Below are 13,948 nucleotides of genomic sequence, written 5' to 3'. Positions count from 1 at the left end.
TCTTCACCTAGTCATTATTTTTCTGCCACCCTCCCTTTCCTGTATATTGCCCTACCCATTCTTATATATTGCCTTCCCTGTCACCTGAGCTAACATGTGTCTACCCTCTAGCCAGGGAACTACTCTCCCCTCCCTGCTAAGTGGTTTTGAGGGCGAACACATTATGAAATTCACATTATGAATGTTCAAGTGACCTGTGGTCAAACCCACTTGTGCCTGAGTGTCTTTGAACACAGAGCATATACTGTTTACTCCAACACTTTCATCACAACCAAATCAGAATTTTAAGAATTAAACAATGGATCTCTCGTTTTTATACCTATAAGCTAGGATCGTATCCCTGCAATACCTCAACTCTCACGATAGCTAATTCCTCATGGAGAGGCCCTAAAATACTTCTCTCAAGTTTTTATAATGCAGTAAATAAAAACCAAAATGCCCCAAACTCACTGCCACTGAGTTGATTGGAACTCACGGTGTTACCGATTAGAAATGCTCCCTGGGGTTTGTTTCATGTAATCTTTATGGACAGAGATCACCAGACCTCTCTTTTGTGATACCACTGGTAGATTCACACTATCAACCTTTAGATTAGTCAAGTGCAAGTTGTCTAGGCCATGTAGACACCATTTTAAAGCAGATAAAAAAGAAAAGGAAAAAAAGGCCATTTAAAAAAATCTACACTGTTTACCACGTCCCATAAAGCCATAAATGATTATGCTACTGCTGACCTCACTCCTCCATTCGCCTTTCTTGCCTCTCTCCTTGTTCATCCAGATCATTTCTGTGTTCCTCTTGCTGCCCTGTGGTGATTTATCATGCTTGTATTTGCTGAAATCATTCTTTAGCATGATTACTATGTGTAATTTGTAAGTAATTACAAATTGTCATACTACAGCATGACAACTTGTAATTACTTTGTGTAACAGTATTTACCTCTACTCCCTTTAACTCTTGCTCTCTTCCCTGTGTCTTCCCCATCTTCATTGTTCTTCTGCCAGTCTCTCTCTTCTTGTATATTGTCTTCCCTCTCACTCAAGTGAACACATGTCTACCCTCCTCTAGCCAATGAAGTACTCTCCTAAGGGCTGCTGTTTCTCTGTTGCTGTTGTTAGTTTCCTTTCAGTGGGCTCTGGCTCACTGCAGCCTAAGTATAACAGCACATACCTGGTTCTATGCCATGTGCGTGATCTCTGGTATGCTTGAGCCCACGGTTGTGGTGCATGTGTTTCTCTAGGGCACAACAAAATATGTGGCGCATAGTAGGGACTTCTCTTTATTATTTATGGAATGTTGTCAAATGAAGTACCCTTCTGAATTGCTTAAAAGATGCTTAGGTACAATTATAGCTTAGCATTCAGTTTAGCCCCTCATTAAACATTAATAAATAAAGCTTTATCACTCTCCCCACAAAGTGAAGTCTCTTGTACTGCACATTGTTGTTATTAAGTTCTGTGGAGTTGGTTCCGACCCATAGTGACCCTGTATAAGGTTTCTGAGGAGCAGCTGGTGAACTTGAACCACCGACCTTACAGTTCAAACAGCTTTGCAGTCTGGCACATTAACCCACAGCGCCAAACACATTACTGATATATAAAACAGTTCTGACAAGTAATCTATCTATCTATCTATAGAGAGAGAGACTCCTGGTGTGGCACTGCAGGATAAGCACTTGACCATAGGGTTAGTTTGAACCACAAGGTCAGTGGTTCAAACTTACCAGCCACTCCTTAGAAACTCTCTCTATATATGTGTTGCTACTAAGTGTCACTGAGTCAGACTCATAGCAACGCATATTCATTTACAGAAGTTAATTATCTTTGGATCCTCAGGGCTATGAAGTGTCATTAAAACAATTTTAATGACAACTGCATGTAATAATACATCTGTAGGCTGGTGTGCTTTACATTCTGCATCTACAAACAGCAAAGAGAAAGATAATGTTGTTGTTATGTGCCAGGGAGTTGGTTCCGACTCATAGCGACCCTGTACAGGGTTTCCGAGGCTGTAAATCTTTACAGGAGCAGAAAGTCTCATCTTTCTCCCACAGAACAGCTGGTAGTTTCGAACTGCTGACCTTGCGGTTCGCAGCCCGATTCGTAACTACTACACTACCAGAGCTCCTTAATAGTAAAACAAAAACAATTACCTTATTCTGAAAGATATAGCAGTCTGGTAACTCACGGGAACGAATCGTCTGAAGGTCAATGCCTTTGAGGTGAAAGGAGATGTCAACTTTTAAGAGCCTAAAGAAACATATCAGGAGGCATTGAATAGTCATAGTCTACCACATTACTCCCTTCTCATTTGGGATAGGAGACTTAAAGACTGACATACCTATAAAATTCCAGTCTGAAGAATGAGGAGTTCTTCCAGTCCTGAGAGTTCTTGGTGAGGACTTGAAGGTCTAAGTGGATACACTCTGGGGCAATGAAAGAACATAAGATTGTTTCAGGCAAGAATCAGACATTAAAACTAGTACGCAAAAACTTCTAAGAGGCAGGATATATACAGTTTCAAAGTTTCTCCTCTCAAGATACTTATTACTTACAATGGGAATCATAGTAAGTTTACAGTTACAATGGAAGTCAGCATCACCAGTAATGAAATAAACAGACATCATGTGCCCCTTGATATGATTCACTGAGAACATGACTTGTGCAGTACTCATATTAGCGCCATACATGCATGATCTCATGAAGGAACAGGCAAACCCAAAGTGAGGGTCATTCTACTCTTCAACAATGTCAAAATCATAAAAGTAAAAAGAATGCTAGTTTTGCTCCTGATTAGAGGCATAAAACATGAAGGAATCCTGGTAGTACAAAGTTTAAGCCTTGAGCTGCTAATTGAAAGGTCAGTGGTTCGAACCCACCCAAAAGCTTGTTGGAAGAACGATTTGGTGATCTGCTTCCATGAAGACCACCGCCTTGAAAACCCTGTAGGTGGATCCACTCGGTTACATGGGTTCACTATGAATCAAAAATTGATTCAACAGCATCAAGATGTTGTTGTTGTTAAGTGCCGTTGAGTCCATTTTGATTAAGAGAAATCCTGTATAGGATTTCCAAGGAGTGGCTGGTGAGTTTGAACTGCTATCTTTCTGGCCAGCAGTACAGTGCTTATCCTACAGCACCACACCAGGACTCCACAACAAAGATATATGATAAATACAAGCAATGTGTGGTCATAGGTGGAATCCTGAACCACCACCATCAGCACCACAGCAACAGCAACAAATGAACAGCAGCTGCTACATCCTAATAAAGAACATTAGGACAATCAACAAACGGTGAATAGGTTTTATAGGTTACAATGTTGTTTCAAAGTTTATACATTGGGTACTGGTTATGCCAGCAAATGTCTTTGTTTTGAATAAATACATAAGAACATTGTTAAACAAATGTGGTAAAATGTTGTTGTTAAGTGCCATGGAGTTGGTTCTGACTCATAGTGACCTTGTGTAGGGTTTTCCAGGAGCAGCTGGTGAGTTTGAAATGCAGAACCTACGGTTCAAACTGACCTTGTAATCTAGTACTTATCCTACAGTGCCACACTAGGGCTGTATACTGTTAGGCAGGTGAATGCCTTTGTCTTGAAGAAATGCATAAGAAAAATGATAAAACAAATGTTGTAAAATGTTAACATTTGGGAAATCTGAAGTACGCACAGTACATTTTTGTGCTATTTTTCCATTATCCTCTAACGGTCTCTCATAATAAAAGGAAAAGAGCTTTGCTTATATTCAAATAAAACAAATTATGAGCTGCAATTTATAAAGGAATGATTCTTAGAGACGCACATGAAAATTAGCTTTAATTATTTTGTAACCCCAAGCACTTGAACAGGGCAGGACACAAGAGGTGGTCTAGACAAGGTGAATACCTCCCAAGGTCAGAGAGACACAGGACAGAGCTGACTCTCACACAGGTGTTGCTTCTCCTTCATGCTACCTTAAAAATGGAGACATTGGGGCAAAATCCACCCACCAGCCACTTGGTCAGTGAGAGAAAGATGAGGCTGCCTGCTTCTGTAAAGATTTCCGTAAAGATTTACAGTCCTTGAGGTTAGCAGCCTGATTCGTAACTACTATGGGGATTAGAAACCCTACGGGGACAGTTCTCCTCTGCTACTGGGTCACTGAGTTAGAATACAGAATACTAAGAAATACTAAGATTTCTTGGCACTCTGTAGGTGCTCAAGAAATCTTAGTAGGCAAATTCTTTTAAGTGTTTTTTTTTTCTACCCCACAATTGGAATTCTCTATTCATTTATCTATCCCTTCAACTAGACTTGAAGATCTTTGAAGGCAAACACACAGTGCATACTGTTAAACACTCTTTGCCTAGCACACAGTTGGCACTCAAATTATACCCCAATATGAAAATTGGGCTTTCATGGCCCAAACTGGGTGCACAGAGTTCAAGAGGCAACTCAACAGGCACAATAAAATCGGAAGGCAGATTTCAGAGGAAATGTGTCGCTCTGTTTGGCAAATGAAATACTAGCATCAAGAAACAATTTAGTGTTGGCTTTCCTGACTGAACTTTGATTGACACCGACAGAGAAGTTAACCAAGAGAAACGTGCTCTCTGAAAAAGGAGAAATCTGGCGATCATAAAAATAGCAAAACTGTACAGACTCTCTTATGGGATTATGGTGGAAGCAGTGGTAATAAAACAAAAAATTCAAATTTGAGTCTTGAGCAATTGAGAGTATTATGGTTTAGTATGAAATATCAATGTCTTTACCATTTTCTGTACTGGATATTGTACTATGGAATTTATATGTCCTCTAATTGTTGAAGAGCAAAGATGTCAGCTTGAGGACTAAGGTACGCCTGACCCAAGCCATGGTATTTTCAATAACCTCATATGCATGCAAAAGCTGGACAGTGAATAAGGAAGACTATAGAAGAATTGATGCCTTAGAGTTATGGTGTTGGAGGAGAATACTGAAAGTGCCATAGACTGCCAAAGGAATCAACAGATACGTTATGGAAGAAGTGCAGCCAGAGTGATCCTTGGAGGCCAGGATGGCCAAACTTCATCTCTCATACTTTGAACATATTGTCAGGAGGGACCAGTCACTGGAGAAGGATATCATGTTTGGTAAGGTGGAGGGTCAGAAAAAAGAGGAAGACCCTCAACGAGATGGATTGGCCAGGTGGTGGCATCGATAGATTCAAGCGTGGCAACAGTAGTGAGGCTGGCCCAGGATCAGGCAGTGTTTTGGTCTGCTGTGCATAGGGTCGCTATGAGTCAGTGCAGATTCAATGGCACCTAACAACAACAACACCAACAATTTAAGGTATCCTATTTAATTCTCCAAACAACTTTGTGAAATAAGTACTATTGCTGCCATTTTACAGATGAAGAAAACAAGGAACAGAGAGGTAAAGAAACTTCCCCAAGTCATACAGCTAGCTGGTGACAATCCAGAATTTAAATCCACGTGTATCTGGCTCCAGAGCCTGAGCTTTACACAGTACGCTTATGAGGCTGATGTCTGAGTACATATTTCAGAACATCAAAAGGTCGAGACCCCTTCCCGAAGTCATTCATTCATTCAGTAAATATTTGCTAAGAGCCCTTATGGGCCAAGCTCTGTGCTAGGTACTGAAGGTAAAGCAATGGACACAATAGATAAGGTCAGTACCTTTGTAGGGCTTTTACATTCTAGTGTGGGAGAGAAACAGTAAGCAAAAGTATGATTTCACATTGGGAGAAGAACTGTGAAGATAGGGGAACGTGAATAAGGACAATATATGGGCAGCGTGTTGGTATGGCACTATAGGACAAGTACTGGACTGCAAGCACAGTTTGAACAGCAAGGCTGGCTGTTCAAGCTTACCTGTCACTCCTTGAAAACCCTAGACAGGGTTGGTATGAGTCAGAACCAACTCAACTGCACTTAACAACAACAACATAGGTGGGGTATCCCTACTTTAGGCAAAGTGGTCAGAGAAGGGCTTTGAGGTTATGACAGCATTTGACCTGAAACCTGAGGGAGGAAAAAGGATGAGTTGTATGTAAATTTGGACTCCTGATGTGGCACCATAGGATCAGCACTGGACTGAGAAACACAAGGTGGGCAGTTGAAACCAACCAATTGCTCCTTGGAAATCCTGTACAGGGTCCATGTGAGTCAGAACTAATTCAATGGCACTTAACAACAAAAATATGTACCTTCAGGCAAGTGCTCTGGGTAAAACAAAGCAAAACAAAAAAACAAGTAAAAAGAGCCCAGGGGAGAATTCAGAGTAGAGATGTAAAGTTGTATATCATTAGCATATTGATGCCAGAGAGAAAAGAGGTGGTTCCTCAGAAGGAGAAAGGGATGAGACCAGGTGCTCAGAAGTTCTAACTGTTGGCTTTTTTTTTTTAAGAACATCAGAAAGACGTTTTATTTATTATGCAAAAGTATTAGAATGTGTGTGTTGTAACAAAGTATGGGAAACATTGTAAAGAATGTGAATTTTGAAGCACTTATTTATGAATATTTGGCACCTGTATGGGGGCCAAAATCAGTTGTTGGGAGAATGGGGGGGGGGGGGGGTTCAAATTCAGAAAAGAGTAAGGCAGGCCACACCCAGGCCAAAGTGCTCTCAATTGTCTCATAATCATGTGAAAGCTTAGTGATGTGAGAATTGAAGTCCTAGGTGAAGAATATTGAATATATTACAGAAGGCCAGAAGCACCAACAAAGCTGTCCTGGAAGAATAATCACTCTGCTTCTTAGGAGGAAGGATGACAAGACATCATCTCACACACTTTTGATATGTTGACAGCTGACCTATCTTGCATGTGATATTAAATGCTTTCCATGTTCCATTCCACTACTTTTCTCTAGAACAGGCACAAATATGGATGTCTTCCAATTGGTTGGTCATATAGCTGTCTTCTAAATTTCTTGGCAGGCATGAGTGAACATCTCCAGTGCTACATCAGTTTGCTAAAACATGTCCACTTGAATTCCATCAATTCCAGATCCTTTTTTGTCAATTTCTTCAGTGCTGCTTGGATACTCTGTATTATTTCTATCTTGTTTTGATGGCAACTGTTGGCTTTTCCTTTGGACTTCTTTCGTGAGAATGGAAAGCAGTGGAAAGAAGCTATATGCAAAGAGCTTGAAAGATGTGGCGGCAAGATGAGGTTGCCTCTATTCTTTGTTCTCCAGTGAACCAGGAAGCTAGGTCATCCCTAGGCTGAGCGAGGCTGAGGAGGAGGAAGAGGATGAAGAAGAGGAGGAGGAGGAGGAGGAGGCTTGGAGCCTTTTAACAAGACAGATGAGCAATCATCACCTTAGAGCTAAGGAATTTCAGTAGGATTCCAGGGCAGTTTGTTGGCATGAATGAAGAAAAACTCCTTGCCCTGGTAATGAATCTTAGATTTAGAGAGAGAGAATATTTTGTTTGTTAATTATCACTATATGTAAATTTTGCCTTATAAAAATAGATATTGTCAATTTTTGTACTGATTTTTTTTGAAATGATGGTTACTCTTTATCTAAACTTAAAACTCTTGTAGTCTTTAAACTATAGTCATTTTTACTGAGTCTGCTAAACTCCTAGTGGCTGCAAAACCTACAAACTGAGATTTAAAAATAAGGATGAAATAAGACAAGGAGGGTTTCAAGCACTAAGGAAAACATCAAACCTCAAACAACTGATATCTAGAGTAAGTGGCAAAACTCGGTGGATTTCACAGAGCAGATTATTCTAGCAAATGAAACAACAAAGGAGCCTTGGTAGTGTAGTGGATTGTGAACTGTGCTGCTAACTGCAAGGCCAGCGGTTTGAATCTACCAGGCGCATTGTGAGAGAACACTGTGTTTTTAAAACACCAGGGAAAATGATGAAATGGAGAGATGTCAAGAAACTCTTAAAGGGAGAATAGAAGAAATTGTTTAAAATATGCTACAGTAAGCAAAACCCTGGATCCGAATGATAACCACTAAAATGCTGATAAAACTATCTTCTTTAACAGGATTCATAGACTCCTTCCTATGAGGCTGAGCTTGGTGGCAGGAATTAGAGGGATATGTCCACATAATGAATTAAGAGACACACTCGGCTTGATTTGCACAAAAGTTATACTGCTAACTAACAACCCACTGAGAAAGCAGGACATTCAGATAGACCTCTTCATTCAGCACACTGGAGGATGACTCTCTAACTGGTATTGTTGTTGTTGGTAAGTGTATAGAGTCTATTCTGACCCATAGTCACCCTGTATAGGGTTTCCAAGGAGCAGCTGGTGAGCTTGAACCACCGACCTTGCAGTTCAAACGGCTTTGAGTCTAACTGGTATAGATAATGCAAGATTCATGAGTAGTTCATTTAGAACCCAACCTAAACAATGAAATCCATTGCTGTGGAGTTAATTCCGACTCATAGCAACCCTACAGCACAAAGTAGCATTGCCCCATAGGATTTCCAAGGTTGTAAGTCTTTAATGAAAGCAGACTACCTCATTGTTCTCCCCTAGAGCAGCTGGTGGGTTCGAACAATTGACCTCTTGGTTAGCAATCAACCACTTTAACCACCGAACCAGTAGGACTCCTTTAGAACCAATGCCACTGTCATCTAGTTGATTATGACTCCTTACAACCTTATTAGACAGTGTAGAACTGCTCCATAGGGTATCCAAGACTGTAATTTTTTTTTTTTTAACTTATAAATCTTTATAGAAATAGACTGCCTCATTTTTCTCTCTGGCAGTGGCTAGTGGGTTTGAACTGTCAATCTTTTGGTTATAAAGTATAAGCTGTAACAACTCAATTCCTATTTAAATCATCTGTGGTGGTGGTGGTAGTTACATGCCGTGGAGTCTGTTCCCACTCATAGCGACCCTGTACAGGGTTTCTGAGGCTGTAAATCTTTACAGGAGCAGAAAGCCTCATCTTTCTCCTGCGAAACAGCTGCTAGTTTCGAACTGCTGACCTGAAGGTTCACAGCCCAATTTGTAACCACTACAGTACCAGAGGACATCCTTAAATATGTCCAAGACAAGAAATATTTTTATGTCTTGTGAATGGATATATCAAAAGACTCTCTATAAGCTATATCTAATAAGTCAAGGAATACATTTAACCTGGTTAGCAGTCTCTACCACCCTGAATATGCCTGATCTCTTCAGATCTCAGAAGTTAAGCAGGATCGAGCCTGGTGAGTACTTGGGTGGCGACCACCTGGGAATGTCAGGTGCTGTCAGCATTTTGGAGTCCTGGTGTGGCACTGTGGGTTAATGCACTGGAATGCAAAGTTGGTTTGAACCACAAGGTCGGCGGCTGAAAGCTCACCAGCCACTCCTCAGAAACCCTATATAGGATCGCTATGGGTCAGAACCGAATCAACAACAATAAAGTCAAATTAATAATCAAGTTCTATTTATTTGAAACAATTCCATATTCTAATTGAAAGGAAAGGAACAGGGCACCTTTGTCCCACGGTCAGGAAATCAAACCTGTTTTCTGGCACTGTCTGTCTTACCTATTCACCTGTGTTGACTTTGGTGAGATTTCTTTGATTTTTCCAGAAAGTTAACTGAGAAAAACAACATATGAATGACAGGAAAACAGTCATTTAATGGATCAAGTTGCCCAGTTTTAAATGGCAAGGGGCCAATAGCTTACCGGAAGCTGAGGGTTATTAGACAAGCTTTCAGCCTCACCTATCACAGGCTCCTATCTAAGGTATTATAAAAGAACCACCCACAGGGATGAACACAGCTGATGGTGGTAGTGATGTGCCGTGGAGTCGGTTCCAACTCATAGTGACCCTGTACAGGGTTTCCAAGGCTGCAAATCTTTACAAGAGCAGAAAGCCTCATCTTTCTCCCATGGAAGAGTTGATAGTTTTGAACTGCTGACCTTGCGGTTCACAGCCACTATGCTACCAGGTTTGTAACCACTATGCTACCAGAGCTCCTGGAACACAGCTGAAGGCACCAGGTATAGACTGAGACTGAAACAGGATTGTCCCTGTAGGCTGGCTACCTATTATGGTGTTGGCAAAGAATACTGAATATACCGTGGACTACCAGAAGGGTGAAGAAATCCTTATTGGGAGAAATATAGCTAGCTAGAATGTACCTGTGCTTATAGGTGAGGATGGTGAGACTTTGCCTCACATCCTTTGGACATGCTATCAAGAGAAGCCAGTCCTTGAAGGAGGATATCATGCTTGGTCAAGTAGAGGGTCAGTGAAAAAGAAGACTCTCAAGGAACAGGATTGACAGTGGCTGTCACAAAGGGCTCAAACACGGCAACAATTGTGAGCATGGCACAGGACCAGGCGGTGTTTTGTGGTGTTATACACAGCATCACTATGAGTTGAAACTGACTCCACACCTAACAACAGGTCAGAGAGGTAACAACAAAACTCAGGATTACAGAAGTCTCCAGAACAATAAGACTACCAACACTTTATCCCCTAGAACCAAGACCAAATCTGGCAGGAAGATTCTGCATGAGTCGCTGATGGCTCTGGTTCAGAAGCTGCTGATGGAGCCAAGAGCATCGGACACATTTATTCATGAAGAGCTTCTGAACAGGCACTCTATGGAGACCAAATAGAATTTCTGTCTTACAGGTGTTCTCCTGTTGTGTTATCAAGGTATCTTAAAATCAGATGACAGAAAATAGGTCAAATTAACTGTGGGATATTTTCATTTTAATGAAATGATTCCAAATTCAAACAACCCTGGTGGCACAGTGGGTTAAGTATCAGGCTGCTAACTGAAAGGTCAGCACTTCAAACCCACCAACCATTCTGTGGAAGAAAGCTGAAGCTACCTGCGTCTGTAAATACTGACAGGCTTGGAAACTCCATGGAGCAGTTCTACTGTGTCCTTTAGGGTCACTATGAGTTGGAACCAACTTGAAGGCATTGCGCTTACTAGAACTTCCATTCCTGAACTGTTAGCTTCTTAAGGAGACAATATTGATTAATCTTTGCAATAACAGTACAGAAAGCAGGGAGTGTCTTGGGTATGGCAGGTATGCACCAAAGGTTTGTTGGATGAATGACAAAACCCCATATGTCTTAAATCAAACCCTTAGTATTTACATATGGGGTGCTTTTATATTCTTAGCAGAGTGGTGGAAATCTACTTAATTAGCTATTAACTTTTTGCTAAGCAATCTTCTTAAAAGAGAAAATGAGTTGCTAATCACAGTTCACTTTTGAACATTTATATGTTTTACAATGAAGACAAATAAGTGTTGAAAGCATTTTTGCATACATTATTTTATTTAATACATACAGACCTTTTATTTTTTTTTTTCAAAAAGTCTAAGCACTTCTTCATAGGAGGAAAACCTAAGCAAACAGAAAACACCTATGTTACCCCAAACTCAACAATCCTGAAACTGCGTTAAAGATACCCTGTTTTTCAGATAGATAATTTGTTTCCTGAGTCAAAGCTGTGCAGGTCAGTGTTAAAGTGACTACATCAAAAGGATAGTTCTCAAAAAAGTACACTTGTTCCATTTGGGTTGTCAATGCACAGGGGTATTTTTGTTCTTACCGCAGCAATGATAACAGTCAAATCATCAATAATTACCTTTTTCAACATCGCTGTCAATATTCAGAGTCTCATTAGAAGGAAGCATGGTCCCTTTCTTATAATGCTTTTTACAAACTTTTAAGCCAATTTTATTGTCTTCATTTTCTCCATAACCAAAGGTCCCCAGGGATAAGTTCTTTAGCTGATGATACTATAAATAAAAACACACAATGGACTTTTAAAAGTTTGATAAAAAGTTTTATCATATAGGATATATTGTTGTTAACTGTCTTTGAGTCGGTTCTGACTCATAGCGACTTAGCAGCCCAGCACATTAGCCCGCAGCGCCAGTGTTGTCTGTTGGATAAGAACTCCATCACAAGGCTGGTTTGAACCACAAGATTGGCAGTTCAAACTCACCAGCCACTCCTTGGAAACCCTATACAGGGTTGCTATGAGTTGGAAATGACTCACTGGCAATTAACTACAACACATCAATGCGGCTGATGTTATAATGTATAGTTGAGTTGGTTTCAACTCATAGCGACCCTGTACAGGGTTTCTAAGGAGTGGCTGGTGAGTTTGAACTGCCAACCTTGTGGTTCACAATCCAGTGTTGATCCTACACCACCACACTAAGAATTCTCACCAAATTAAAATACCACAAAGTAATTTTCACACTGCATCAAATAACTCAAAACTAAAGTAGACATGCTAATATTCCCCAGCTCACTCAAAGGCAAGGCCCTTATCTTTCTGATCTCACTGCTGACTACTGTCCTACCCACAATTTATTGTTGTTGTTAAGTGCCATGGAGTCGGTTCTGACCCACAGCAACCCCTGTATAGGGTTTCCGAGGAGCAGCGGGTGAGCTTGAACTACTGACTTTGCAGTTCAAACAGCTTTGCAGTCTGGCACATTAACCCACAGCATCACACCAGGACTCCGCCAATGAACTCACTGGCACTTAACAACAACAATAACAAGGCAAAACTGCTTGGTAACCTCCAGGAACGACCTGGAGGCTGGCCCACAATACCCTCTAGGTATTTCCTGGAGCTCACCAAGCATACTTTTGCCTTGTTACTGTTGTTAGTGCCAGCGAGATCATTCTGACTCATAGCGACCCCATTTTTTTGCCTAGAACCTCTGCTATTCCCATTGTCTGGAGCCCCAGTATGGCTCACTCCTTCAAGTCTTAACTCAACACCTTTTCTAATGAGGCATTCCCTCATCATTCCATGAAAATGCAAACACCCATCACCCCCATCCCCCACACTCCCACACACACTCCCGAGTTTTCCCCCTGCTTTTTTCCCATTGAGAACTGACCAGAGCTACCTAGCCATAATCCACAGCTAATGTCCACATTCATATACTTTAGTCTTTCACACTCTGCATTACAAAGCTTTTACTATCCTTGTTTCTGAGTCCCAGTGTGGTGCTGTGGGTTAATGCACTGAACTGCAAAGTTGTTTGAACTGTAAGGTCAACCAGCCACTCCTTGGAAACCCTATACAGGGTCGCCATGGGTCAGAACCGATTCAATGGCACTTAACAACAACAACATCCATATTTCACTAATTACAATCCCGAGCAGCTCTTACCCAGGAATCTAAAAGTTGCACAGAACAATATTATTCAGTTCAGTAACATCTGAAAAATCTGTTTAAACCTACTTCTGATTTAGTATCTATTTGAAGATTTAGTTTGATAACAACTCCAAGGCTTTTTGAAAAACCCCCAAACCCTCACCTTGCTGTGTCAAAGAATCCTAACCTATTCTATCATGAGTATTTCCCAATTTTAATCAAGTCCTTCCCCCAGGGAAAGATTCACTTTAAATATACATCTGGACTTTGCCCTTCTCACCCAAACATTGAGATTTGTTGAGACAGTATCTTCCTTATTACTATAAACTATACACTTAGTCTTGTATGTCACCAGTTTTTTTGGTGGTGTTTTTAGTGAGTCAGGATTTGATACTATACATTTAGCTCCTTTTCATTGGTTTGGTCCTTGCCACTAGAATTAGACTCAAAAAGGACAGAATTTTTGTCAATTTATTTACTTTGTCTTCTAGTGTCTAGAACAATACCTGGTACACAACACAGTAGGTACTAGAATATTTATTTATTAAATGAGTAAGAATAACATATATCTTTCTCTAAACACTTTATTTAAGGCGCTCTGGTAGCGTAGTGGTTATGAATCGGGATGTGAACCACAAGGTCAGCAGTTCAAAACTACCAGCAGTTCCGCGCGAGAAAGATGAGGCTTTCTACTCCCGTAAAGATTTACAGCCTCGGAAACCCTGTACAAGGTCGCTATGAGTCGGAACTGACCCCACGGCACTTAACAACAACAATAACAACTTTCTTTAATTTTCATACCTGCCTGCTGCTATTAGTTGCCATCAAGTCAATTTTGATTCATA

The 13,948-nt window shown here is 40.7% G+C and overlaps 1 protein-coding gene across 1 annotated transcript in view; it reads right to left on the bottom strand.

Annotated features, from left to right (window-relative positions):
- MCOLN2 (mucolipin 2) overlaps window positions 1-13,948 on the bottom strand; it is an 82,069-nt gene that overhangs the window by 30,441 nt on the left and 37,680 nt on the right. The window contains exons 5-7 of the mRNA XM_006831076.1: window positions 11,568-11,721; window positions 2,338-2,422; window positions 2,150-2,246 (exon numbers count right to left, since the gene is read on the bottom strand). Coding sequence (XP_006831139.1) covers window positions 2,150-2,246; window positions 2,338-2,422; window positions 11,568-11,721 — 336 coding nt within the window. The remainder of the gene's footprint in view (window positions 1-2,149; window positions 2,247-2,337; window positions 2,423-11,567; window positions 11,722-13,948) is intronic.

The sequence above is a fragment of the Chrysochloris asiatica genome, unplaced genomic scaffold (assembly GCF_000296735.1).
Source record: "Chrysochloris asiatica unplaced genomic scaffold, ChrAsi1.0 scaffold00002, whole genome shotgun sequence".
In the NCBI taxonomy this organism is placed as follows: domain Eukaryota; kingdom Metazoa; phylum Chordata; class Mammalia; order Afrosoricida; family Chrysochloridae; genus Chrysochloris; species Chrysochloris asiatica.
Note: the sequence above shows the minus strand (reverse complement) of the source record. Positions and strands in the feature narration are given on the sequence as shown.